The sequence below is a fragment of the Coturnix japonica genome, chromosome 20 (genome assembly GCF_001577835.2).
Source record: "Coturnix japonica isolate 7356 chromosome 20, Coturnix japonica 2.1, whole genome shotgun sequence".
NCBI lineage: Eukaryota > Metazoa > Chordata > Aves > Galliformes > Phasianidae > Coturnix > Coturnix japonica.
This window is the reverse complement of record NC_029535.1, coordinates 5447720-5471982: the sequence shown is the minus strand read 5'-3', so window position 1 is coordinate 5471982 and position 24263 is coordinate 5447720. Positions and strand designations below refer to the sequence as shown.

The window sequence follows — 24263 nt, the reverse complement described above, 5'->3', positions numbered from 1 at the left end:
AAAAAAACAGTGTTGCCAATTGAAAACCCTTGTTTCTGTTTAAAAGTTTACAATAAAATAATACCTGCTTGTGCTGTAATAGCAGTGCTAGAAAAGGTGAAGAGAGGCTACATTCAGGCTGAAAACTTGTTCAATTGGACTGTAATACTATTTTCTTCCCTAATTAGTAAATAAATTCCATATCTTGGAGCGGGAATTCTCTACTCTGTCTCAAGGGGATTTACTTCATGATAAGTAGCTGTTACATAACATTTATCCTGCAAACTGAATATTTGAGTTCCAACATTTCCTCATCGTAGTTTCTCATACTGTGCTTCTGATTCATTGTCTGACAAAGTCAGAGTGCAGGAATGTCTGGAAAAGACACAGTGAATTGTACTCTAACCAATCCACTGAAGAATATATTGCTTTTGTTCAAAATGAATCCATAAAGAGCCCCCACTTCATTATATTAAAAATATTAAGATTCTGTGGTATTTTAAACATAACCGTATCAAAATTGTCAGCATTTTAAAAAGAAAATGTATTTTATCTTCTGTAATTACATCATCCTATTACTTGATGTATATATGTATTTATATGTATGTGTGCGTGTTATGTAAATGTTTCTAAATCTGGAAGAATAATAACACAGACCAACTGCCAAGAGGCTGAATTCATTAACAACAAATGCATTTAGATTCTCAAATGGGCAAAACGGATAGTATGAGTAGATACTTGCTGTCATTACTCCCATAATTTAACCTGTCTCTGGACCATACTACATTTAGTTGGTGTGACAGGGAAAATTTAAAAAAGGATAACAAAAGATTTTATAATGGAATATAATTACAGAAAATAATCATGTGACATTTTTCTTTTTAAATCCTACCTGTCCTAAACTACCATTATTGGGCAGGATTGTGGACATTCCTGAGAGCCATACTAACTAGACCCTTTAATGTTTAGTAGGTACCGTAAATCCAGTCTCATATACTCAACACTGCATCACCACTATGGCTGCACCATCCTGGAGATGTCTGACCCCAGAAGATGGAGATCTCGATGGTAGTTTTGGCCAGCAGAATGGAGGAACAAGTCAGGAAGAAAGGGGACTCAGTTTTCTGCTCAAACAGGAGGATCGAGAGATACAGGACTCATACTTGCACCTTTTTAACAAACTTGACATTGCAGTGAAGGAAATGAAGCAATATGTCGTTCAGATAAATAAGTAAGTAAAGAATGAAGTATGCACTGCAGAGGACAATTCTGATTAAAAGGGAGATATTAACCTCAGAAATCTCATTGTCAGCCCCTACTGTTATACTCTTACTACATTTGCATTACAGCTCACTGATTCTTATGAAGTGTCAAACCTACCCCATGCAGATCCACATGTTTACTATTGCCCTTTGCACATAAAAGTCTACCTGAATTCAACAGCCTTTGCTTTGCAAAATGTAAACTATATTAACAGGTAAGAGTGCTTTGTGTGCCAATGGTTTTGGAGCTCTGTACAGACAGAGTGCCTCGCCTTGAGGTTTTGTCTGACATAAGGCAGACCAAATAAAACTTGTAAAATCCAGCAGCTTTCTCCTTGAAACGTATGTCTTCCTTTTACTTTTTTCATCATCTCAGGTCTCCTAGAAATGGTACTAAAGGATCTGAATAGTTGGTCTGTGCATTGGACATAGCTGGAAGGTATTTGCCAGCAGGTGCTGCAAGCCCGGTGCCTGGGATGGAGGAAGTGCAGACTTTGTTGACTTAAAAACAGAGCCCTTTCAGGCTGCATTGTTACAGCAATTAAATTGTCTCTTGTGGAGATAAGGACCCTGCAGAAACAGGAGTTTTTGTGAATTGAGATAAACAGATTTCAGTGAGCCTCTTTCAGCGCTCACAATTTTACATAGCTGTAGTCAATGCACAAATACTGGCAAGGTTGTCTTTGATTTCACTTAGTTGAATTCTAGTCATAGGTGTTATAGCTCATCTGTGAAAGTATCCACCACTCCCTGACAGCCACATGTTTTACCCCTGCAGACTTCTGTCCACCATAACAGAACCTACAGAAGGTGGTGCCTGTGAGCCACCATCCACCGAGGAGTCGTCTCCACCTTCACTGGGAACAGAAGAGAGTGATCCTGACAAAGCTGAGCATGGTGGCATTAAGAAGGTCTGCTTCAAAGTTTCTGAGGAGGACCAGGAAGACTCTGGACATGACACAATGAGTTTCAGAGACTCCTACAGGTCAGTCTGAAAAAATGTTTCATACCAAAACATCAACTACAATGCCAAACAACGTCAAAATGCCCACACTTCTAGAATATTCAACAAAATGAAGTAAATAAGTCTAACTTAACTTTCCTATAACACTTCAGGAGCGTAGCAGAGTTTTCAGCCTGGTAATGGCTGCCATTATAGGGTTTTTTTCCATTCAATTCTGCAAACAATTTTCCCAGAAATCAAAGACACTGAGAAACAGAACTGGGCATTCCATTTTATTTTTCTTTTTATTCTTAATGGGCCTCTGAAACCACAAGTGCAAATGTTTATTCAGGTGTCTTGAAATCTTGTTTTTGAGACACAAGTGACTACTGCTTCTGGAACATTTGCTACTGAAGGAAATTTCACACACTCCAACTCTGTCTTTCTTGGGAGGTAACATTTGAAAACTTCATAAAAGATGGAACAAGTTGCAATCATGTCTGACAATTGCAATTTTATAACCTTAATAGGTTGTTTTTGCATTAATAGGAAGGCCATAGGACTTTTCCTAAGCAAAGAAGTAAAAATACCTTATAGTGAGTTTGTATGTTTTAGAATAACCTGAATAAATGATATGTCATAACCACTTTCATGCTACTACAGGCATGATTCTTTACTAGGTGGTGGTTTTCTATAATACTGCTCGTGGTACCATGTGGCATCCATACACGACTGCAGAAATGACAGAATCAGAATAGTTTACATTGCAGTGAACATCTGGAGCCCTCATGGTCCAATCTCTCAATCAGAAAAGGCCAGAGCAGATGGTCTGCACAGGGTCTGGCCCAGCTGAATATGGAGCATCTCCACAGACGGCAAATAACCAGTCAGCAAAGGATCAGAACTAGCACTTAGAATATTGAGATCCACAGTATCTATTTCTGGTGCTCGATTTAAGTCTACACGTGCTCAGGAGCTGCTTTATTGAAATGTGAAGTATTTCTCTCATTGTTGATAGGAATCCCGTGAACAGCTTAGTTTAAAAGATTTCTTTAATTTCAGTTAATCTACCCTGTGTAACAAAGTGACATTAAGAACAGCTACTGCGGATCTGTCACTTGTTACAAAGTTTTACACTTAAATGTAAATTGAGAAAGATTATTCTGTCTTTATTAGACAGACAATTATGCATATATTACAGACAGCAGTTATCAATAGGGAACAAAGTGTGTTTTTATAATTTCGATCTGAAAAACTACTGAGGAACTACATAAAAATCACACATGAAAAAAAACAAAACAAACTAGTTACAAATAAGAAAATATTTTGTTAGCATTGGTAGCGCTTCATAAGGAACATGTCACGTTTCATAAGGGCTTATATTGTGATATAGATGCTATAATTTTATTTTTTATTTTTTTGTCATTAGGTTATATTTTGCATATTAATAAGAGAATTTGACTTGGGGATTAATGCAAATGATATTATCATTTATTACTATCATATGAGTTTATCATAGGACAGGACCTCCTTTGCTTCAGTCTGGGACCTTCAGTCACCCACTTTGCTTTTCTTTCTAGTGAATGTAACAGTAACCGGGATTCAGTGTTGTCTTACACCAGTGTACGAAGTAATAGCTCTTACTTGGGCAGTGATGAGATGGGATCAGGTGAGTACATGCCTAGGTAACATGTATATTTTTCATAGCAGACCTTTTAGTAGGGATGATAAGTCTTCGCTGATTATAAGCAAATGCATCTTTCAATTACAAATGTGGTTTCTTCAAACTAATCAAAAGAATATGAAAAGATCAAGATTTGTTCTTTTTCTAATGAACCACGGGAAATTTGTAATATGGAACAACTATTAAGTCTTTGTATTATGTGAAAGAAGTCTGAGTATTTGGAATTTGAGATAAAGCAGTGATCAATTTTCATCCACTGCAGTGTGAGGATGTGCCTGTGTCACCTCTGGCTTCGTCACGGATTATGCTGATAAGACAGCTAAAAACTTATCTTTGTTTTCTTAGGAGATGAGCTTCCCAATGATATGAGGATTCCTTTAGACAAACAAGACAAACTTCATGGCTGTCTGGAGCATCTTTTTAACCAGGTACAAAAACAATTATTATTATTACAAAGAATTCCCTTCTCTTTATCAGTGTCGGCGCAGGAATTTCTAAGAATTAGATTGTTCAATGAAGTCACGTTCTGAGGGAAGGAAGCTGGAAGCAAATTGTGTGACAGTTTTATCAAACAGTTTTGTCAACATTCAAGTTGTCTTGTGTGATATAAGCAACACTGAGCTGGCTTGTATGAAGCACTAAAGAGAAAAAAGCTTTGATGCAAAGGAGAAAAGATGATGAACAAGATTCTAATACCTTGCACAGTCTTGTTGGATCACACCTCTAGATCTGAGGAGAGCTCTCACAAGTTTGGTCTACAGATGTCTTTATAGATGGTTAGCACCAGAGAATTGTTTTGTAATGGATTTTATCTTGTCAGTGTGTAGCACGTTACTTGTGTAGAACATTATTCAGTGTGAGGTTCTCGAGGGTAATTTATGGTTAGAAAGTCTTGATAATATTTGTCAACAAAGGGGAAATTGTTCAAAAATAAGAATACTGCAATGGCTTTTGCATTTTTCCAGAAGATTTCTGTTCAGATTTTCTTCCATGGAAAATATTTCTCTTGTAGGTTGATGCAATTAATGCACTTCTAAAAGGACCAGTAATAACAAAAGCCTTTGAAGAAACCAAGCACTTTCCAATGGACCACAGCCTGCAAGGTAAAGAAGGCGGCTGACTGTATTTAAAAATGTGATTTCCAAGGACTTAGGAGATTACCATGAATGCACACATGCCACACTGCCACACAGAGTTATGTAACTGTGCAGTTGTATATTAGGAGTTGTGTATTATTGATGATCCTTGTGGGCTCCTTCCAGCTCAGGGTACTCAATGACTCTAAGGGCAGGTCCAATGCCCAATCACTGAAATTTTGCATATGAAATTCTGTTATATGTTACTGAATCCTTACAGCATTTTCACAAGTATCCAGACCCATCCTTTGATATGAGCACACAGATATGTACCTCAAAAGTTATAAGGTACAGATACGTCAGATTCAAGGCGAGCGCTCTGATGAGCTGGTGAGGGATTGACTGCAGATGTGAGGCACCAAAAGATTCTGCCTGAGTTTGCTTAATGATTTCTGCTTTTCTTCAGAGATGGGTGATTGCCAGAATAAACTCATCCTCACATGTCACTTATTTTGAAAACTGATTCCCATAGAGAGCAAACAAATGATACCATGTTTTCTTTTTCTTCAGGGAGCATGTTTAGGACCTTTGTCTTACTGGTTTAGGGGCCTGGGATGTGTGGTGCCTTCTCTCACTGAAATACCAAAGCTTCATTTTCTGAACATTTGCTGCATTTCCTTTCCCACTTGAAATCTGAACTGTTTCCTACTACTTCTAATATACTTAAGGTGCAGCAGTTCTGGGCCTCCCAACCTTGACAAGTTCTATTCTTAAGTCACAGTGGCAAAATCTAGAGGAGGTTCTTCTGTGCTTTCTTTTTTCCTGATTCCAGAAATAGACCATATGAAGTTCTGTTTCATGAACTCATCTTCACAAACACATCTATGTTGATTATTTGTTAGTCTTTAGTGCATTGTTGGAATGAAGTGAGGAAATCACAGACAAACCTGTATTCGCTTCCTTTATTTTGTTTCACTTAAATGAAGTCTAATTAATTACAACTAGATTAATTAGACTGAGAGGGTCTTTTAGTTAACTGAGGTTAACTGATGACTGCACCTTCATTACACTAACGAACACAAAAGCACTGTTTACAATTGGAATCCCCTGACCAAAGCATCTCTTTAATTGCTCCTGCAGACACCTTTCAGTGACAAATGTAAATTTGAATGCTTATCCTGTTTCAGTTTGGCGCAGTTATTTGGCACCATTTTTCTGTTTGCTTACAAATTTTATTGCCAGCAATGGGCTTTTTAGCTTAGCTACATAGCTAAGTCATGAAAAATAGATTCTCCACTCTGTAATTAAACAATTAGCTGCCATCAGGTGAAAGAAAGCAGAATGGTTCCTAACTTCTCAACAGTCTTATGGGATGCAACAGCTGCAGCCAAAAGGTTGATCTGATTCTGCACAGCCAGAAACTTCAGTTAAAAGTGCAGGCAGCTATATAATACATGAGAATGAAGAGAAGGTAATGATGTGTAATGTGAGTCATGAAGGGCTCTTTTTACCATGCACATCACCCACGTATATAATTTTTAGTCCACGATCCTGCAAACAATGCTAGGAGACTGCTGATTGTAAGATTATAGGAATAATCTTTTCTTTTCCTCCTTTGCATTAAGTCTATTTAAGAGTCTCTTTCATTCACAACTGTTGTTATTGATAGTATGTATCTCTGCTTGCATCTGTATGCACATTATGAATCAAAAATCCACTCTATCCTGCACTTCCTTAGTGCCTAACAAACTCTTTTTTTTTTCTTTTCTTTTTTCCCCTAGAATTTAAACAGAAGGAAGAAACCACAGTGAGGTGCCGGAATAATATTCAAGCCAGCATCCAAGAAGATCCATGGAACCTTCCATTGCGCATCAAAAACCTTGTTGAAATCATACAGAAATATGTGGAAGGTCTGTAAATGGAGTAAAGATTGTTGTCAGTTTCAGAGGGAAAGGATAGCTCTGATCTAATGGAGTTTAGCAGTTCAATTTTTAATTTTTAAGTCAATTTCTAATAAGGCTGTACTGTGCTCTAGAGAAAAACAGGTCAAACAGCTCAGCCACTGTAGTCAGGTTGAAGTGGTATAGGCAAGCTGAATTTGATATTTACACTCCAGTGCAAAGCACTGGGAGAAGTTTCTTTGTTAAGTATTAATCTGCATGTACAATTTGTTTCCAATAATTCATAGCAGTTAGTACAGCATTTACCTTGTAAAATTCTTTGATTTACGGCTTGTTTCTTTTTGTATGATTAAAATGCCTGTGTGAGTAAGGACTATTATAGTACATAGAAATAGTTATGCAGGGGATGAGGAGAGGTAAGAATTGTGGGGAGTTAGGAGACTGTTAATCCAGTAGAATCAGATCTACATTGGCATCGTGTTGATTTCCTTTCTTCTCTTCACTGTTTTAGATGGGAAGAATCAACTGCTTTTGGCCTTGTTAAAATGCACAGGTAAGGTGTTTTGATTTCTTGTGGTACAAGATTGTACATGTCCCTAACAGAGCTTTATGTGACTCCATGTGCATACCTCTGACTGTTGTTTTCTGAGCATTTAGCTTTTGCCTCAGCATTTCACAGAATCACAGAATTATCAAAGTTGGAAAAGACCTAGAAGATCATCTAGTCCAACCATTTTATGCTAACATTTCTTGTGCTCTGCATCTGGGACAGCCTTTTCACGTGTCTGACGTGTATTCTTCAGTTTGTGTTGCTTCAATTCTGTGTAGGCCGCTGCAATTCCTGTCTAGTCATTAATGTTGCACAAGCACTCTTTTTCTGTCTGTTTTTTTTTCCTTTTGTACAACCCTCACTCCCAGATGGCCTTCACTATTTCCTTCTGTGGTGAAAACATGCAGCAAAAATGAGACGTGTTGCACAACTTTCTGTGAGAACACAGACACTGACATCTTTCCAAACAGAGCAGGCAAGTTAGGGATTTAGGATTGCATGTACTGAAATCATAGCTAGGAGCAGACTAAAAGACTAAATGTAGAGCCAGCACATACACTGTGAATGGATATCGATATCTGTTACCATGCACTAAACTTTGTACTTGCAGATCAAATGACAGGCCTTTCCCAGGAGCAAACGTGTAGTCTCCTTTTGTGATTGAAACTTGTAGTTGGTGTATTTTTGTTTGCAAATGAGGTAATACATGACTGAAATAGGATGTCATTAATTTGCAGTGCCAACTAAATTCTCAAGTCTTCATGGAATGAAAATGGTAAATTCATACGGCTCTGTCGCCTCTGCTCCTGCCAGGGCTGGTCCATGAGTCTGTCAAAACCTGCCTGCAGTGTCAGCTTAGCATCCATAAAGGCTGTTTTTTTAATGACAACAGATTTCATAAGTGTCTACTCCTGCCCTATCTCCTGCACCATTTTCCCTAATATCCTCTGGAAAGAGTGGAGAAGCAGATGGCACTGAGGAGGTTATGCCAGCTTTGTGGAAACTGGCTTTTCCCTCACTCTGAGGACAGACTTTTCTGTGCTCTCTTTGCCTTACTTTGTTAGTACAGAGGTGTACTGCTGGAAGGACTGACGCCTTTAAACTGAAGATACGGCCTTGTGTCTGGAGTGTAACAGTTAGTTAGTTAGTATACTGTGCTCAGTGCTTCGCAGAATTACCCAGATCTTCAAAGCCTCTGAATGGTGCCTTCAGCTTCTTTCTCTGTGGAACACTGCCTTGGCAATAACAGACTGCTGTACTGTTGGGGGAGCCCAGGGTGCCTGGGAAGGAGCTCCTCACTTATTCATGTTCCTCTTTGGCCTGCAATCCTCTTAAATGTGACGAGGTTGCTTGGACCAGAATGTGGCTGCCTGGCAGCAAAATCCTCCCAAGAAACAGAAACCAACTGGTACCCTATGGGCAGGGCAGTTAAAGCATTAAGCATATGGGAAGCCTGTGAAATACAGTTAGATGAGGGGAAGATGAATCTCTAATAGTCCAGAAATGAAGCAGTGGCAGAGATCCTCTTTCATGAATTCTCTTGCTTCTTTAAACATAAAAAGAAGGGAATTGGTCCAGATAGGGCATGAAGGAGTTAGAGCTCTTCCCAGAAGAATGAGCATGCAGATGGCAGACGTAAAACAAAGAGTCAAGTGGTCTAGAAAATGTTTGGCAAAATTTTCCCAGCAATGCTGTTTTTATTTCTATACCCAGGTCACACAGCAAGAGGATGTTATCTGTTACAACTGTGTAAAGCTACAGCAGAAGCTAAATATCTCACACATACATAGAAGCTGCCTCTTTGGCAGTGAGATAAAAGACAAGTATTTTCACGACGTCTTTACGTGTCTCTCTCCTTCTCTTGCAGATACTGAGCTACAGCTGAGGCGAGATTCCATCTTCTGCCAATCTCTTGTGGCTGCTATTTGCACCTTTTCAGAGCAGCTACTGGCTGCTCTCAACTATCGATACAACAATAATGGGGAGTACGAAGAGAGCAGCAGAGATGCCAGCAGAAAATGGCTGGAACAGATAGCAGCCACTGGTGTTTTATTGAACTACCAGTCCCTGCTCTCCCCTGCTGTGGTAAGATGAAGAGTTGTGGCACCCTGGGGTCTATTCACATTTGCATGTGTGCATCTCTGCCACTCACAGCACAGCCAGAGTCCTCCATACTAGGAGCGTGTTGAGACTGATGACAGCGACCTCAGGAGACCCTCACTCTGACAACCATGGCCCAGTATTTTCTATATCCCATTATTTCCATCTCCTCATAAATACTGGACTCATTGTTACACCAGAAATCAGAGTCTTCGGGAATCAGGCTGTCTTTACATTTGGAGTGATGTTATAGTATTTAGTGGGGGGCATTGATGAGGCTATTGATGAGGCATGGGTGGCCTGCCCTCTTCTGGTGGAATGATGCATATCAACAAGTAAGCAGTAAAGTTGAGCTTAAGCGACAAGCACCATGTCTACGGAGGAGTAGGTGCACGAAGAGCAGACAAGCTACAGTAACTAAAAATGTTAAGAAAAAGGGAGGATAAGGAAGGCAAATTATTGTTACTTTACAGAGAAGTTTTGAACATTGAAAATGTAATATATTGAGTGTGCTTTTTAAAAATAATCCAAACCATATGCAACTGTATTGTTTTTCTACATTGCATGGAATGTGTGGACATTTATTTCACAGTAACCAATCAGCTCTTCTCATATTTGTAGATATGAGATAAAGTTTGGAAAAATAGACGCCTTTAAAACTATTCAGTCTTTAAACCTCTGCATTCTCTGTGAATCAGGTCAAACAATATCTAAGCAAAGGGCAGCTCTGTTTGTATCACAAAGTTAAACAGGCATCAGCAATTAATTACTTGGTGGGGAGTTAGTGGAAATGTCTGTATTCTGCACTAGATCTCCTGAACCAAAGCATGCCAGCAGCAACTATATTGTCCTGTTATTGATCTCTTCCTGGCAGACAGCCACTTATTTATATCTGGTTCTCTGCCCTACAGAAGGAGGAGCGCACCATGCTGGAAGACATCCAGGTCACTCTGACAGAACTGGACAAAGTTGCCTTCTATTTCAAGCAGCTGGATGAAAGCCTTGTAGCAAGTGAGTACACTCAAGTTTCTTCTAAACTCTTTTTTTCTTGTTTGTTTTATGGATTGTCATCCTCCATGATTATAAATCTAACAGACCACGTCAGGCCTGGAGAGTATTGAGCAGCATGCTCAGTGATTTGGAGCCATAATCTGTGCCACAGCACCTTACTGGTGTGATTTTTACAGATGTTTGTAATTCAACTCACCACCAACAGTGTAAGGAGTCCCTCACTAGCTCATGTCTTCTGTGTCACCCTACCAATTCTCTTTGCATGTTTACTGACTACAGGATGCCAAGAAACAAGATGAGATTTAGAAGATGCAGCTAGCATGATATTTCAGGGCTTATTTTCTCTCAATAAAGCCTCTCCCTTATTAATTTCATGGTGGAGATGTGAAATGTCAGTAGATGATCTAACAAACTCAGGCAGCAATGGTTACAAATTTCCCCCACTGTGGTATTGCAACAAGTTTATCTTTATTTCTGCAGATACTCATGTCTTCTACCACATCGAAGGAAGTCGTCAGGCCTTGAAGGTTATCTTTTATCTTGACAGCTACTACTTCTCCAAACTGCCTTCTCGGTTTCAGAACGGAGGAAGCTTGAAACTACACACGGTGCTATTTACAAAAGGTGTCTATAAAAAGCTTTCTTAGAAAAACAAGCTAACTGATGATAGCAAAAGATTCAAAATAAAGAACGACCATCAAACTCTTAACATAACGGAGCTGTAAACTACAGATATATTTAAAGTGCAGGTGGTTCTATTCTGGGACACTCCTAGGGAGTGTTAGAGATTCGAATAAGACACATTCTCATAAGAGAACATGATATGCCTGCTTGGGGCTTTTTTTATGCCTTCCTCTAAAGCTTCAGTTCATAAAGACACAGTGGGCTGTACATGGACAGTCTGATCTAGTATGTTACCAGGAGCTGCTCCGAAGCTACAGGCAAGTCTTTTTAGAAGCATGTACTGTGACAGAATCATCCAGACTGGAAATGAAGGAATATTAACTAGATAAGCAAATATTTGCACTAAAATTATATTAATGGGCAGTAATCAGCCTTGACATGATCCAACATTCATTTGCAAGGCACTGAAATAATGTAGAGATAAATAAGGACTTACTAAAATGTTACTATTTGAACATAAAATATAATCAAATGTTTTCTCTTTTAGCTCTAGAGAGTACGGAGGGGCAATCACAACCAGCTGGCTTATCTCTAGAAGAACTTCCACAGCAAATTAATGGTCTCTCTCTTGAAAAAGTGCAGCAATACTACCGTAAACTCAGGTATTTCACATTTCTCCTTGACCTTAAAATATATTGAAAAGAGTGCTTGTTGCTAAAGACATTAAAACTGGTGAAAAAAAATCCCACTCCTGTTGATTTCCTGTACAAATCCGATCCTTGGAGATCCTCATTGTCTGAGAAACCCATTAATTTCCTTCCCACAGCTAAGCTTGCTCTGAAGCACTGCACTGTACAGGATGAGATTCCTATCTGATTTGATTTCAGAAGTTTGAGCAGAGCTAAATTTAATAAAGTGTTTCAGGAATATTTCAGTACAGACCATACAAGCTTCAGCAACAAAATGCTTCAGTAAAAAAGCACATCTTGAAGTACAAGGCATCTCTCATAGTCCTTTCAGAAGTTTTACATAAGTACACATACATGCTGACTACTGTAGTTCTTGCTGGTCTTTTTTGCAGGACATTTTATCTAGAGAGATCAAACTTGCCCACTGATTCTAATACAACCGCAGTGAAGATTGACCAGGTATTGTTGTTTTGTTTCTACATCTGTTGGTCTCTTAAACCTCAGTCTTACGATAGCCATAAAACAGGCCTGTACAAACCCAAATATAATTTAAAAGAATTCCCTGCCCTGAAGAAATGCTGTGAATTTCTCTGGGGCTTTTGTTTGAAAAAAAAAAAGCATGTCCAACTGGAGTTAACACAAACCCTTTAACTTAGGCACTAGTAAGACTTCATATTGCACTGATGGTATCCTTCTATACGGAGTATCTGATGTCAGAATTAATTCATTCTTCTCTCTCACCGATGTATAAAAAATGAACAAACATTCACTTTAGAAATTAAATGTTATTCAGGATAATAAAAGGAAACACCAGGACCATAGTGCTTCCCATCTCAGCTAGAGGCAGTCTAACTGGGACAGGTGACATGGGAATATTTGCACGTAAGGCAGTAAGTACTACTGCAACGAAAACAAATCAGACCATCTTTATCATTGTAATGTACGCTGTAAATAATCTAAGCTATTTGTGATAACTGCAAAAAACTGCCCCACACCAAAGTCATAGCTTGTCTTTTTCCACTTTCAAATATTTGTTATTGTGCAGCAGTCACTTCTGTAGATTAAAGATGGTATGTTTGGAGACAGGATAAATAACTGTAAATTTACAACTGAAAGAGCACATGTGCTACTGATGTTTTTGTTATTCTTGTTGCTTATTTTAGCTTATTCGCCCCATTAATGCAATGGATGAGCTTTGCAGGCTGATGAAGTCCTTCATTAGCACAAAACCAGCCCCATCAGGATACTCTAGCAGTAACACATCAGGAGCTGGCCTGCTACCTATATCCTCTGAGCTCTGTTACCGACTTGGAGCCTGTCAGATTACCATGTGTGGCACTGGGATGCAGAGGTGAGCATTTAAAAACATAAGGGTTAGTGTTGCAATGCAGATTTTGGCCTTTTCTGGAGATTTGAGCAACATATTTGATTCAGTTTAAATCAATAGCAAGGTAGATGTTAAGGGACTACAATAAGAATGGAAATATTTTATGTAGGCTGAGACTTGAAATAATTCTGTTAATAATTAGTTTTGACACATAAACTTTGTTTCAGTGCATCAACCATTGCAATCCACTAAATGAGTTCACTGCATATAACTTTCAGTCAACGTTGCCTTCAGTCACACAATAAAAATGTAAGAAGTTGCCCAGAATAAGCTTTATGATCTTGGAGTGTGCCAGCATTGGTTCTGAACACAACCCCATTATTCAAGTGAAAAAAGAAAAGGTGTATCTGTGAATGTCACAGAATCACCGAGGTTGTAAAGATCTCTAACATCACCCAGACCAACTGTCCACCTACCACCAATATTTCCCCACTAAGCCATGTCCCTTAGTACAACATCTAAACACTTCTTGAACACCTCCAAGGGACAGTGATTTCACCACCTCCCTGGGCAGCCTGATCACTGCATCCTGTACCAGTCAGAGAAGAAACTTTTCCTAACATCCAACCTCAGACACCCCTGGTGCAACTTCAGGCCAGTCCTTTAAGTCCTATTGCTGTTACATGGGAGAAGAGGCTCCCCCCCCCCTTGCCACAAGCTCCTTTCAGGTAGTTGTAGAGAGCTACAAAGTCTCCCCGAAGCCACCTGTTCTCTAGTCTGAACAATCCCAGTTCCCTTAGCAGCTCCGCATAAGACTTGTGCTCCAGACCCTTCGCAGCTTCATTACTCTTCTCTGGACACACTCCATATCCTTGCAGAAATTAGTGCAGAAGAGCAGTGCAACATAGTCTCTCCTCCGCTGGAGAGTTGAAATATTGCAGGAACCAAGTGTAAAGAGTCTGAAAGTGCAGGACTAAAACTCATTTTACAGTTTTCAAAGTAGAAAAAGCTAAGTAGCAGATACAAAAAAGCTAGCTAATAGAATCCATACTTAATAAATGTGTCCTATCCTTACCTCTATATACGTTTTTAAGTGTGATCAATGATTTAGTATCACTTGTTCCCATATTCAGAAGTACATTAAGTGTGTCCCTGGAGCAAGCAGCCATACTGGCTCGAAGTCATGGACTTTTGCCCAAGTGTATCATGCAAGCTACCGACATCATGCGAAAACAAGTAAGTACTAGGATCTGTGTTTCTACTGCAAGCCACTACCTTTATTCCAGTAAAATTCCAGTAATAGTAAAAAGCACCTATTTATTTCAGCAAGGCATTGTATTTTGTTCACTATGAACTCATAGAGCCAATCTACTGTGTCTGAACAGCTACACATCTTTGACACAACAAATCAACTTTTGCATGTAGAGCCACTTACAGCAATTATGTGCCTCACTATGCATTATTTAAAGTATGTGCCTTGATGGTTAGTAAGCAGAGACCAGCTAGGATACTTAAGACAATTTCTGCATGTACAAAAATCAGAAGTCTCAATCAGTGTTAAATTGTAGAAACTCCCTAGGGGTAGACAACGGCGCTTGTTGAAGTGCTTTGGGATTAATTTTATCTTTTAAGTAAACACAGATGACTAATGTATCTACCAATAGATTCCAACTTTTCTAAAAGAAGTTAATGGATTCTCAGACAGAAAACATACTCCTATTACGCTATTTTCCCCTAAGGATCAGATGCTTTATCAATATCATCAGTACTATAAATTCTTTGTTTCTTTAGGGACCAAGGGTTGAAATCTCTGCCAAGAATCTGAAAGTGATGGACCAAATGCCTCAGTGCGCACCTCGGTAGGTTATTATGTATTATGCATGTTATCCGAAATGCTTGTTTCTTGTTTCTGCAACAATTGTACAGATCCTGTTAGAACCAAAGATCTCTGGTAGTAGTAGCAGTAAAAAAAGATCATGTTCTCCTTTCTCATTGTACTAAATTAAGTGCAGTGTAGCTTAATAAGCTCAGCCTGTTACAATTTGCATATCATTAACTTCAAATGTTTCTGCATTTTGTAAAACAAACAAAAACATCACTGGAGAAGAAGGGTCTTTTTCAGACCACTGCTATGAGCTGCTATTGCTGGTGATTGACTGCCATCTGTGGAATGCTGAGAGAGAAAAATTCCTGACTGGCAAATCCATCCCTTCAGATAGAGCTGTCTGCTCCTCCAAGTACTTCTGGCAAATTATTTTAGACATCAGAGACTGTGATGTTCCTGTCACAGCGTGGCTTTGGTTTGTTTCCTCAGAGCCTTTAAAGTGAAAAATATTTGGTGTTTGAAACCTTGTCTTTCTGTTGCAATTGTTCTTTAGAAAAAGAACGAAGTCTGGGTTGGCTCCTGTGCCACATCCCCAGTGCTGTGCATCAGCATTCTAGCAGTGTGGTGGTTACTTTGCCTTGTTAATGACCTACATTACTTTGGTTCCATTTCTATGGCCATAACAACATGCTGTGTATAAAAACAAACAGCTTTACAAACAAATTGGAGATGTTTCTCTGCTTTGTAATACACTAAATTCCAGGACTATTTGCTTGGATTATTTCAGGGTAATGAGGTTCAGATACATTTGTCCCTCTTGGGTTCCACTCTCGGAATTTGAAACAAAACTGAACAAAGTTAAAGGGAGACCTAGTGAACTGTTAATTCTCAGTATACATTTCCTAGCAGTCAGTTTGTCAAGCTCTGTAATAGCAGTCTTGAAAGAGAAGTTGTAGAAGACCCATTTACTGCACCGTATTTATACAGAACAGAAAAAGCCAAGAAAAGGGTTACTGAAGGGCCAAATTGGGCCAAATTAGTGATACAGTGTTTCAAATAGTATTTAAACAATAATTATAAATATTTTAGTTAATAAAACTAGACACACTTCTATATTTGCAATTGTGAAAAATAAAAATAGTGGTACTCTTGCTATTGGCTTGCAGAATGACAAAGGAGAAAGTAGCTTTTATATATTATGCCAGTAACTTCATTATCTTTCTAATGTCATTTAATACCATACTCTTAAATCTGCCTTAAAGACTCTACAGGCTGTGCCAGCCACCTACAGATGGGGATTTATAAACATGACAGAGGCACCTACATCGTGGCACAACTAAAACACGCACCAACAAGCAGCCCTGTCTGAGGACCCATGCTAACCAATGCTATGGCACTGAAACAAGAGAGGAGGAGACTCTGCCTTTGCTGGAGATGAACCTGCTGGCCCCAGGCACCAGGAATCTGCCTCTGAAGCCCTGCAGCACATGTGGGGATTCTTGTGCTTCTTTGACCTCTTGAAGAAATCCTTGAAACAAACACCACAGGACTAAGATGGGTGTTACTGCCATGTGGTAGATGCCTGGAACAGTGACAGTTATGCAGCAAGAAAGTGCAGTTTTATTGATATGTTTGTGCTGCCATTTAAAAGCCGTGGACTTCAAGATTTGGGTTGGTTAAGAAAACCCAAGATGACACCTCTGTCTCTCCCTGTACTGTATCTGGCATCCATTTAATTGCCAGCATAATTTTGGTCAGTGGCCTTGAACAGTAGCTTCATAAACACCACTTTTTAACGTACTGACCTGCACTTTGGATCAACAAATAGCACAATCAACGGTTTATTCAGATGCGAACATAAAGAATTTCTTCTGGAGTCATTTTCCACTTCAGCCCCGTGAGAACCAATCTCTCTATGCTGCAGCGTATGCATTCCACAATACTTCTTACCATTACTTCATTTTACTTACTGTAGCCTTCAGGTTTGGGATTAACTCTTTTTACTAATGCCCTATTCTGTACTCTGGAAATACAGTAATAATTAAGGGGAGAGATTGGAGTGAAAGATTTTAGAACAAACTTTACAAAGGAAAAATACAGTCTTAGAATCTGATTATTTGAACAGATGTAGTTTAAAAAAACCCGGTCAGAAGAACTATACTTATTTATGTGGAGTGGAATATGTGTTTTGGATCATGTTATTATATATACAAGATTTAAATAAAAACTATATTGTTTAAAATGGGACCAATATGCTGGCAATTACACAGCGACTCCCAGTTTACTGAAAAGAAATCTACATTATTTAAAATTGTTCGATATTTAAGTAGTCTTTAATACAGTTATTAAGATGTATTAGGGATGCTTTTAAGTTAAAAGAAAAAAAAAAAAAGAAAAAAAAGGAATTGTGTATATAATGTACTTTATTTTTTCTTGTTTGAAATGTTTTCCATCCTGTCAGTATTATCCCGAGCACAGTAATTTTTCCCAAATTACTGGCTGAAACTCATGAAACACGGCAGCAGTCTCAGGACAGAAACAGGGATATTTTAGAGTGAGTGCCTTAATATGACCACCCATCCATAACCAGTTTCAGTTGTAGCAGGTGGCAGTAGGACAGCATACAGGATATTCACCATTCCTTTGTTCCTGCACTGTTTCATTTTAAAGAGTTAATTGTTACAAAATCCAGAAGCGCTTTGCAGTGATGTATAATTCTAGGAAATAAAGGTTTGGGATTTTTTTATCTGTGGGATTGTTTGTTTTTCAGCTGGCTTAATTTTATTAACAAAACCCAACCAACTGAAATCTTAGTTAGTCATTCAAGGTGTGAAAGAACTTCATATCCATTTTCTAATCTACACATCAACACAAAACAGCTGAGGCCAAGTTTGAGGATGAAAATTCTCAGTCTTGTCTCTGAATTTTTGAAGTATTTTTTTCTTGCCTTGCAGACTACAGTGATTTGGGATAAGGATCATGTTTGTTTCATTTTTCACTTTTAATATTTCCTCTAACCAACAGTAACCTGTTGCAGGGAACCAGGGCAGCCCAGCATTAGCCAGCTGTCAGATAGAGGGGACTTTTACTAGAGCAGCCATTCAGTACTGCAGTAAGATGAGCAAAGCATTATTTCAATGCACTTTTTCTCTTTTTTCCTTTTTTCCTTTCAATTTTGTGAGAGTTATTCTTGCCATTTGCTGTTTGAAGAAGAAATGGATGTTTCTTTACTGAATCAGCAACTTAAAATATACTTAGTATTAATCAAAATAAGAACTGTAGGAACATCCAAATGTAAAAAGAACACTTACAAACTCAGATCCTCACTTTGTCTACATCAGTTCCATGCAGCAAAACTGCAGCAGTTTATATAGCCTGTTGAGGATCGTTGCCCTCATTTATGCAGTCACTGTAGACATTAAAGATGCATAGAAGAGCATCTAAGGGCATTTACACTGTGCACTGTTTTACGTTGAAATGTACGTGTTATTCTCATTGAAAACAATAGCATTTTTACTATTAAAAGTTGATTTATATTATAAATCACGAGGATATGATCTTATTTTTCTGTTACATACCCCTTGCTTCTTTAGTGCTTTAAGATTTGTTTAATGCTTTCGCAGTTCCATCTGATATTTGTATGGAGCTACGAGGGGTCAGAAGTTCAATCTTTAAGGGAAAGGTTGCTTTCAATATCAGCTTAAGCAGGCAGGGTAATGCTCAGTTCTTCCTGTTTGTGCAGTGTGGGCTACAGATGTGGTTTCACTGTAGACTTCATATTAAAGTAGAAAAGAAAACCTGTTTTGATGGTGTAAAATTGCAATGTGGGAATTTAGAGCTGGAAAAAAAAAGATTCAAGTGGGGAAAAAAGAAGGCAGTACACAAAAGGGCCTGCAAGTTAGAAGAGTGGATTAGGACTGCAGAATTTCTGTGGCCTAAAAGCAAAGAATGAATCAGGTTTGCCACAACCGAGCAATTGAGCATTTCAGAGATCTGGAGCATCTGATATGCTGCCATGTGGAAAACTAGATTGAGATGGAGAAAATGGAAACTCACAGCATGATTATGGAGGTGTGTAAGCAGCTGGCTAAAGGAAAGGAGGAAAGACCGAAAAGAAAGTGGGGGTTGGGTGTCAGTTGTAAGTGGAATTTCTTATATATCAGTCTTGCAACTGAATAGGTTTATCTTCTTCATGAATCATTGAAGCAGAGGTACTATGAGCCTGGGATTGATGTGAAGCTGAGAAGCACTAACCGAGAGAAGGTTCAGGATACACACAAAAAAAAAGCCCTAGGAGACTTCGAATAGAAGTTTGAATGGGATGTTACAGTACAAAAAGTAGCTCATGCAGTTGAAAATTAATGTATTTTTCTATATTTCTTGTAAATTGATAACAAAAAGAGCCCAGTTGTAGAGTTTGTCACAGGATGACTCAGATTCAATCTGATAGTCATAAAAGCTCAGCTGCACCCCAAGACAGATTTCCTATTGAGGAGAACTACTCAAGCAACTGTGCAAGGGCCTGATGGGCTCCTGACAGACAGCTGTGTACAGTTATGGACACCAAACTGTTAAGTGAAATTGAAGTAGCTAGAAGAGAAAACCCTGAAATGCCACCAGTAAAGTGGATAAAATTCTGCAAGAAACAACCAGAGGAACTTGATGATTTTTTTAGGCTAAGACACAGCTGTATCTGATGCCTTTATAAGAAGGTAATTGTAAGAAAAGACAATTTAATCTAATAAATACAGCCACATGGAGAAGAATAAGTGCAAGCAATTAGAGATAACCATTGGCTGAAAATTGTTCTGAACCTTAGAAAAACTTTTCTTACAATCAGGTGCTAAGAAAAACAAACAAACAAAAAACCCACAAAAACAACAACAAAAAAAACCAAAACAAACAAAAAAAAGCTGTTTATAAAGCTCATAAAGAACTGTAAGCAGCAGTGCCCACAGCTAACTCTCTGCAGGGGGTCAAGTAGGCCTTTCCCAATGCAACTGTGTTTGGATGCACAAGCTGTATTTGTCTGTGACAGAAGATGGAAATGGTTCCTGCTTTGCCCCATTTTGTCCATGGCATTTGCAAAGCAGAAAGTCATCTTTCAAAACCTGGTCCAGATATCTTTTAGCATTACACATGTTCATATTCTACTATTCATTTACAACCAAATTACTAGGATTTATAGATAAGAAGCCACAGGCTCAGACAACTGTCTTGCATTTCCTTTCAAAATAAAGAAGCACTGAAAAACAAAAACAAAAAAACACCTCAAGCTGGGCTCTGGCAAATCCCTTCATTGCTGCCACATTTTCTTATCGGTAAATATTGCTGGAGGGCTCAATTATCCAGTATTCAGAATATTCTGAGCCCTAATTATTTTATGTTTCTAACGTGATTTTAAGATATGAAACAAAAGTTGATGACAATAGAAATTTCAGATCTATTTCAAAATAATTTGAAACTCTCCTACTTCCTTTACAGCACATACAGTACAACCCCAGCCATAATATGTGGCATTATAAGTACCATGTGCAGCTCCTATTTGGCCATTATTGAGTTGTGGAAGGGCAAAAAAAAAAGAACAACAAACAGCTTATGACCTCAGCTTCTTCACAAAAGCACTGCACGCAGGCTAACTGATACAGTATCAGAGATTAATGAAATTAATCCAGTACAATTTGTATATAAAACTAGCATTGTGTAGCACTGCAGTGACAGAATATAAGTTCAAACAATTGAGATAAACGCTCAGGAGTTATTAATCTTCATGGGGAAGAAAGGCTTTGCAACAGCAAATTTTTCTCTCTTTCTAGAGTTACAACCCTGGCTTTGATGATAGCCTTTGTCACACCATTGGGGTCTTATCCTGCTCTATGCATGAATCCATTTTTTCCTGTTAAAGGACATGGTGCAGCAGCAGTTTTGATGGTGCTGTCACAGCATTGCTAGGCCACATCACTAGAAGAGACTTTCTGTACAATGGAAACAAAAGAAATCCTACTGTCCTTAAGACATGAGTTTGAGTGTTCTGCCTCTGCCCATTTTTTTTTTTTTTGCTGTACTGAGCAGTTCACTTTTCTCCTGTTTGGGGAAGGAACCAGGTAACTAACTGTTGTCATTGGCATTGTGAAGTGTCAAAGAACTGCAAACTGGTTTGAAAAGTGACAGTGTTGTACGTATATAATGTAGAAACAGAGAGGTAGATAGAAAAAATAGAATGTAAGGATATATATAGAAACTTCTTAGAACAACAGGTTTGCTTCTCATAATTAGCCTTTCACAGATGTTTCTAGGTGAGCTAAGACTTGTCTGGAAAATGCAAATGGCTGCGCTAATCCAATGCTGTAGAACACATAAGTCCTTGAAGATGACAAAGGACTTTTGAAAGACCTTTAATTTTTTCACTTTCTATGAAGCACAGGAACGGCTGCACAACTCTGACCACAGATCAAACCAGAATTTAAAAGGCTTTTGAAAGTAAACTGGTGAGCAACTATAAGAGCATGAATACGATTGCTACAGCATTCCTGCATTTACAGCTCATTTTGCACCTAAGATCAATTACCTCATCTAGGCAGGGACGGCAATGCTGAAATGACACAAGTTGTACAGTATGCTCATGCATAAAACACCTTTACATGGTTTTAGGAAAGTGTTCCAGAGATGATATTTTTATACCAGTTTATAGGACTGGCATTTTCAAATGTTTTGTAAAGAGAAAAAATGTACAGAATATTTTAGAGTTGTTTTCCAACGATGTTTGAGGGATTTTAGTATGCTAATAGTGTTATATTTTTCTTCACGTTCTGTATTTTTAACTAAACACATGTATCCTGCATTAAGATAAAAGTCTTAATATAATTTGTTCAACTTTTTGTGTTGTATTGTCGAATCCATGCTGTCATTTTAGTATTACTCCTCTGTGTGTGTCTGGTATATTTTATGCCCTGTGTCCATCAGAGTTGAAATATCTTAACGATGATCATGGATGGTCACAATGTTGGATTTTCTATCAGAGAGGATCTGAACACTCCTTTTGGGTTTGAAAATTTGAAAGATGACTAAATGAGGGACATTTTTGTTGGGTTTTTAAAATTACTTGGGCTATTGCTGTTTAAACAGAACCTTTTGGACTTCACAAAGAATGAGAAAGTAAATAGAAAACCGTACATTTTGTTTTATGGGACATGGGACAATTAAAAAAAGCTCTTTCCTGCTGTGTGTGAACTGCATTGTGTCTGCATTGGAACTGGAGCTGTTTAGTCTGAGGAGGAGGAATAGGATTCCCAAGGAGGTGGCTGAGTCACCATCCCTGGATGCCTTTAAAAACTATTTGGATGTGGTGCTCAAGGACATGATTTAGCAGAGGGTTGTTAGGGTAGTATGGTTAGGTTGTGGTTGGACTCAATGATCTTTAAGGTCTTTTCCAACCTGAACAATTCTGTGATTCTGTGTCTTTGTAGGTTGTGAAGTAAAGAACTAAGTTTCTTCCCCTGAAAAACAGGAGCCAAGAATATACATTGCTGCCATTAATCCCCCCAGCCGACAATGCAAAATTTCCTTTGACTATAAAAACAATCCTGAGTCCTCCCTCCAAGTGTTAAACTCAAATTTGCATTCAGAACAACAAATTGGGTGACAAAATACATTATTTCCATGGTGTATGTATGGTATTAAACGCATGGCAAGAGGAAATTCTGGACAGCCAGCCAAACTTCTCAAATCAACTTATTTTACTTCTAAATGCCTTCTGCCTCTGATCTACTTAGATTGCTAGTGCTCTCTGCTATCTGTAGCATGGGAACTCTTTTCATTTTCCAGTCTATCCAGGGTCTTGCATTTAGGCAGACATTCTATTCACTGGAAGACTTACTAAAGAAATTAAACATGCACGTCTGAAAGGATTCAATAGCATTCCAATAAAAAAAGAGGATAACAAGAGTTCAGTCCCCACACTCATGCTTCTGATCAACATACAATGTTTTGGGCTTCCCTCTCTTCGTAGCAATAGAGAGAAACATAGTCAAACAAGGAATTCAAAAACTGTTGTATCCTGCACATCCTCTGTGATGGAAAATAAAGTTGTTTTGTCCTGCTGTTTGCATTAGCAAATTTCTTACATTTTCAAAGTCTAGTAGCCTGAATGCTATGAGGCTAGGACAAGAGTCTAGTATTTACCATTGATTTGAACAACGGTTTTATTTCCACTACACTTGCAAGAAAATATATAACACTGGAACAGAAACCAAAGAGAAGCAAACTATGTCAACATGCCAAAGATAGAAGCAATAAATAATGAGCTACTGTCCAAGCAGTATTTTAAGCTGGAGAAAATGATAGATATCAAAGAATGAGGAAGTTGGAACAGACCTCCCCTATTTCCCTGACAAGTAATGCACAGATGTGTGGTCACTCCTCCAGCTTTTAGAGAAGTATTATGTTTCATAGGTTGTTTTACAAAAAAAGCCTACACAGGAAAATCAGAACAATAAACAGGCATAAGGAATTCAAATTAAGAAACAGCTTAGCATAGATCACAGACAGAATTAATCTTACAGATCTGCATTAAGACTCCTAGTTCAGTGTTCCTCAACATAAGAGCTCTCTCTTTTACATTTCCCACTTTACTGGCATCAGTTTTTATGAATTTCCCGTTCATTTCCCTGGTGAATTTGACCAGTTTACTCTACAGCCTGCTTTCTCATTCAATCCTATTCACCTGGGCAACCAGCTAGTCACTGGAGAAGGAATTAACTGCTTGCTCACTGGAAACCAATTAAGATGTCTGCATTTTTTTCATGTTACTTTTCAGCAGGGACAGAGAGGCAGAGACTGTGACTCTGCCAGTTCGTTGCCTTACAAGTCTTAGCAGTACATTCAGTAGCTTGGATTAATAACCTGCCTAGAACAAAGAGCAAATATCAACAGAGAAGCTTCAGAATTAGAACTTCTAATAGTAGTACCAGTTCTAACTGCACCTATGGCTAGCACAGAGTGACGTGAAAGAAAAGCTACCTGTAACAGTGGTTCATCAGGAGGCATGTTGCTGCTGCTGAAAATGCCAAAGGGCGATGCTAAATGTCTGCCAACCAACTGTGCTGCGCTTGCTGTCTGCTCTCAGTTCACCAGCTGCCATGATCACCAACAGGGAGACAGCTGCAGCCCAACCAGACCAAAACTAGGACACGCCAGAGGCCATTTGCTTCCAAATTTCCTCTACAAGGAGAACTAGATTTTAAATCTGCCAGGCTGGAGCTGCCCATCTGCTGTAAGCACAGGTATACAGAAG

At 38.6% G+C, this 24263-nt stretch overlaps 1 protein-coding gene across 1 annotated transcript in view; it reads left to right on the top strand.

Annotated features, from left to right (window-relative positions):
* Positions 1-22201, top strand: part of PREX1 (phosphatidylinositol-3,4,5-trisphosphate dependent Rac exchange factor 1) — a 139123-nt gene extending 116922 nt beyond the window's left edge. The window contains exons 25-40 of the mRNA XM_032448639.1: positions 952-1210; positions 2020-2226; positions 3765-3853; positions 4214-4296; positions 4881-4971; positions 6726-6854; positions 7357-7398; positions 9263-9480; positions 10407-10506; positions 10987-11130; positions 11678-11792; positions 12212-12278; positions 12983-13170; positions 14280-14382; positions 14938-15005; positions 16234-22201. Of these exons, the coding sequence (XP_032304530.1) occupies positions 952-1210; positions 2020-2226; positions 3765-3853; positions 4214-4296; positions 4881-4971; positions 6726-6854; positions 7357-7398; positions 9263-9480; positions 10407-10506; positions 10987-11130; positions 11678-11792; positions 12212-12278; positions 12983-13170; positions 14280-14382; positions 14938-15005; positions 16234-16276 (1946 nt within the window). The 3' untranslated portion in view covers positions 16277-22201. The remainder of the gene's footprint in view (positions 1-951; positions 1211-2019; positions 2227-3764; positions 3854-4213; positions 4297-4880; positions 4972-6725; positions 6855-7356; positions 7399-9262; positions 9481-10406; positions 10507-10986; positions 11131-11677; positions 11793-12211; positions 12279-12982; positions 13171-14279; positions 14383-14937; positions 15006-16233) is intronic.
* Positions 22202-24263: the final 2062 nt, after the last annotated feature.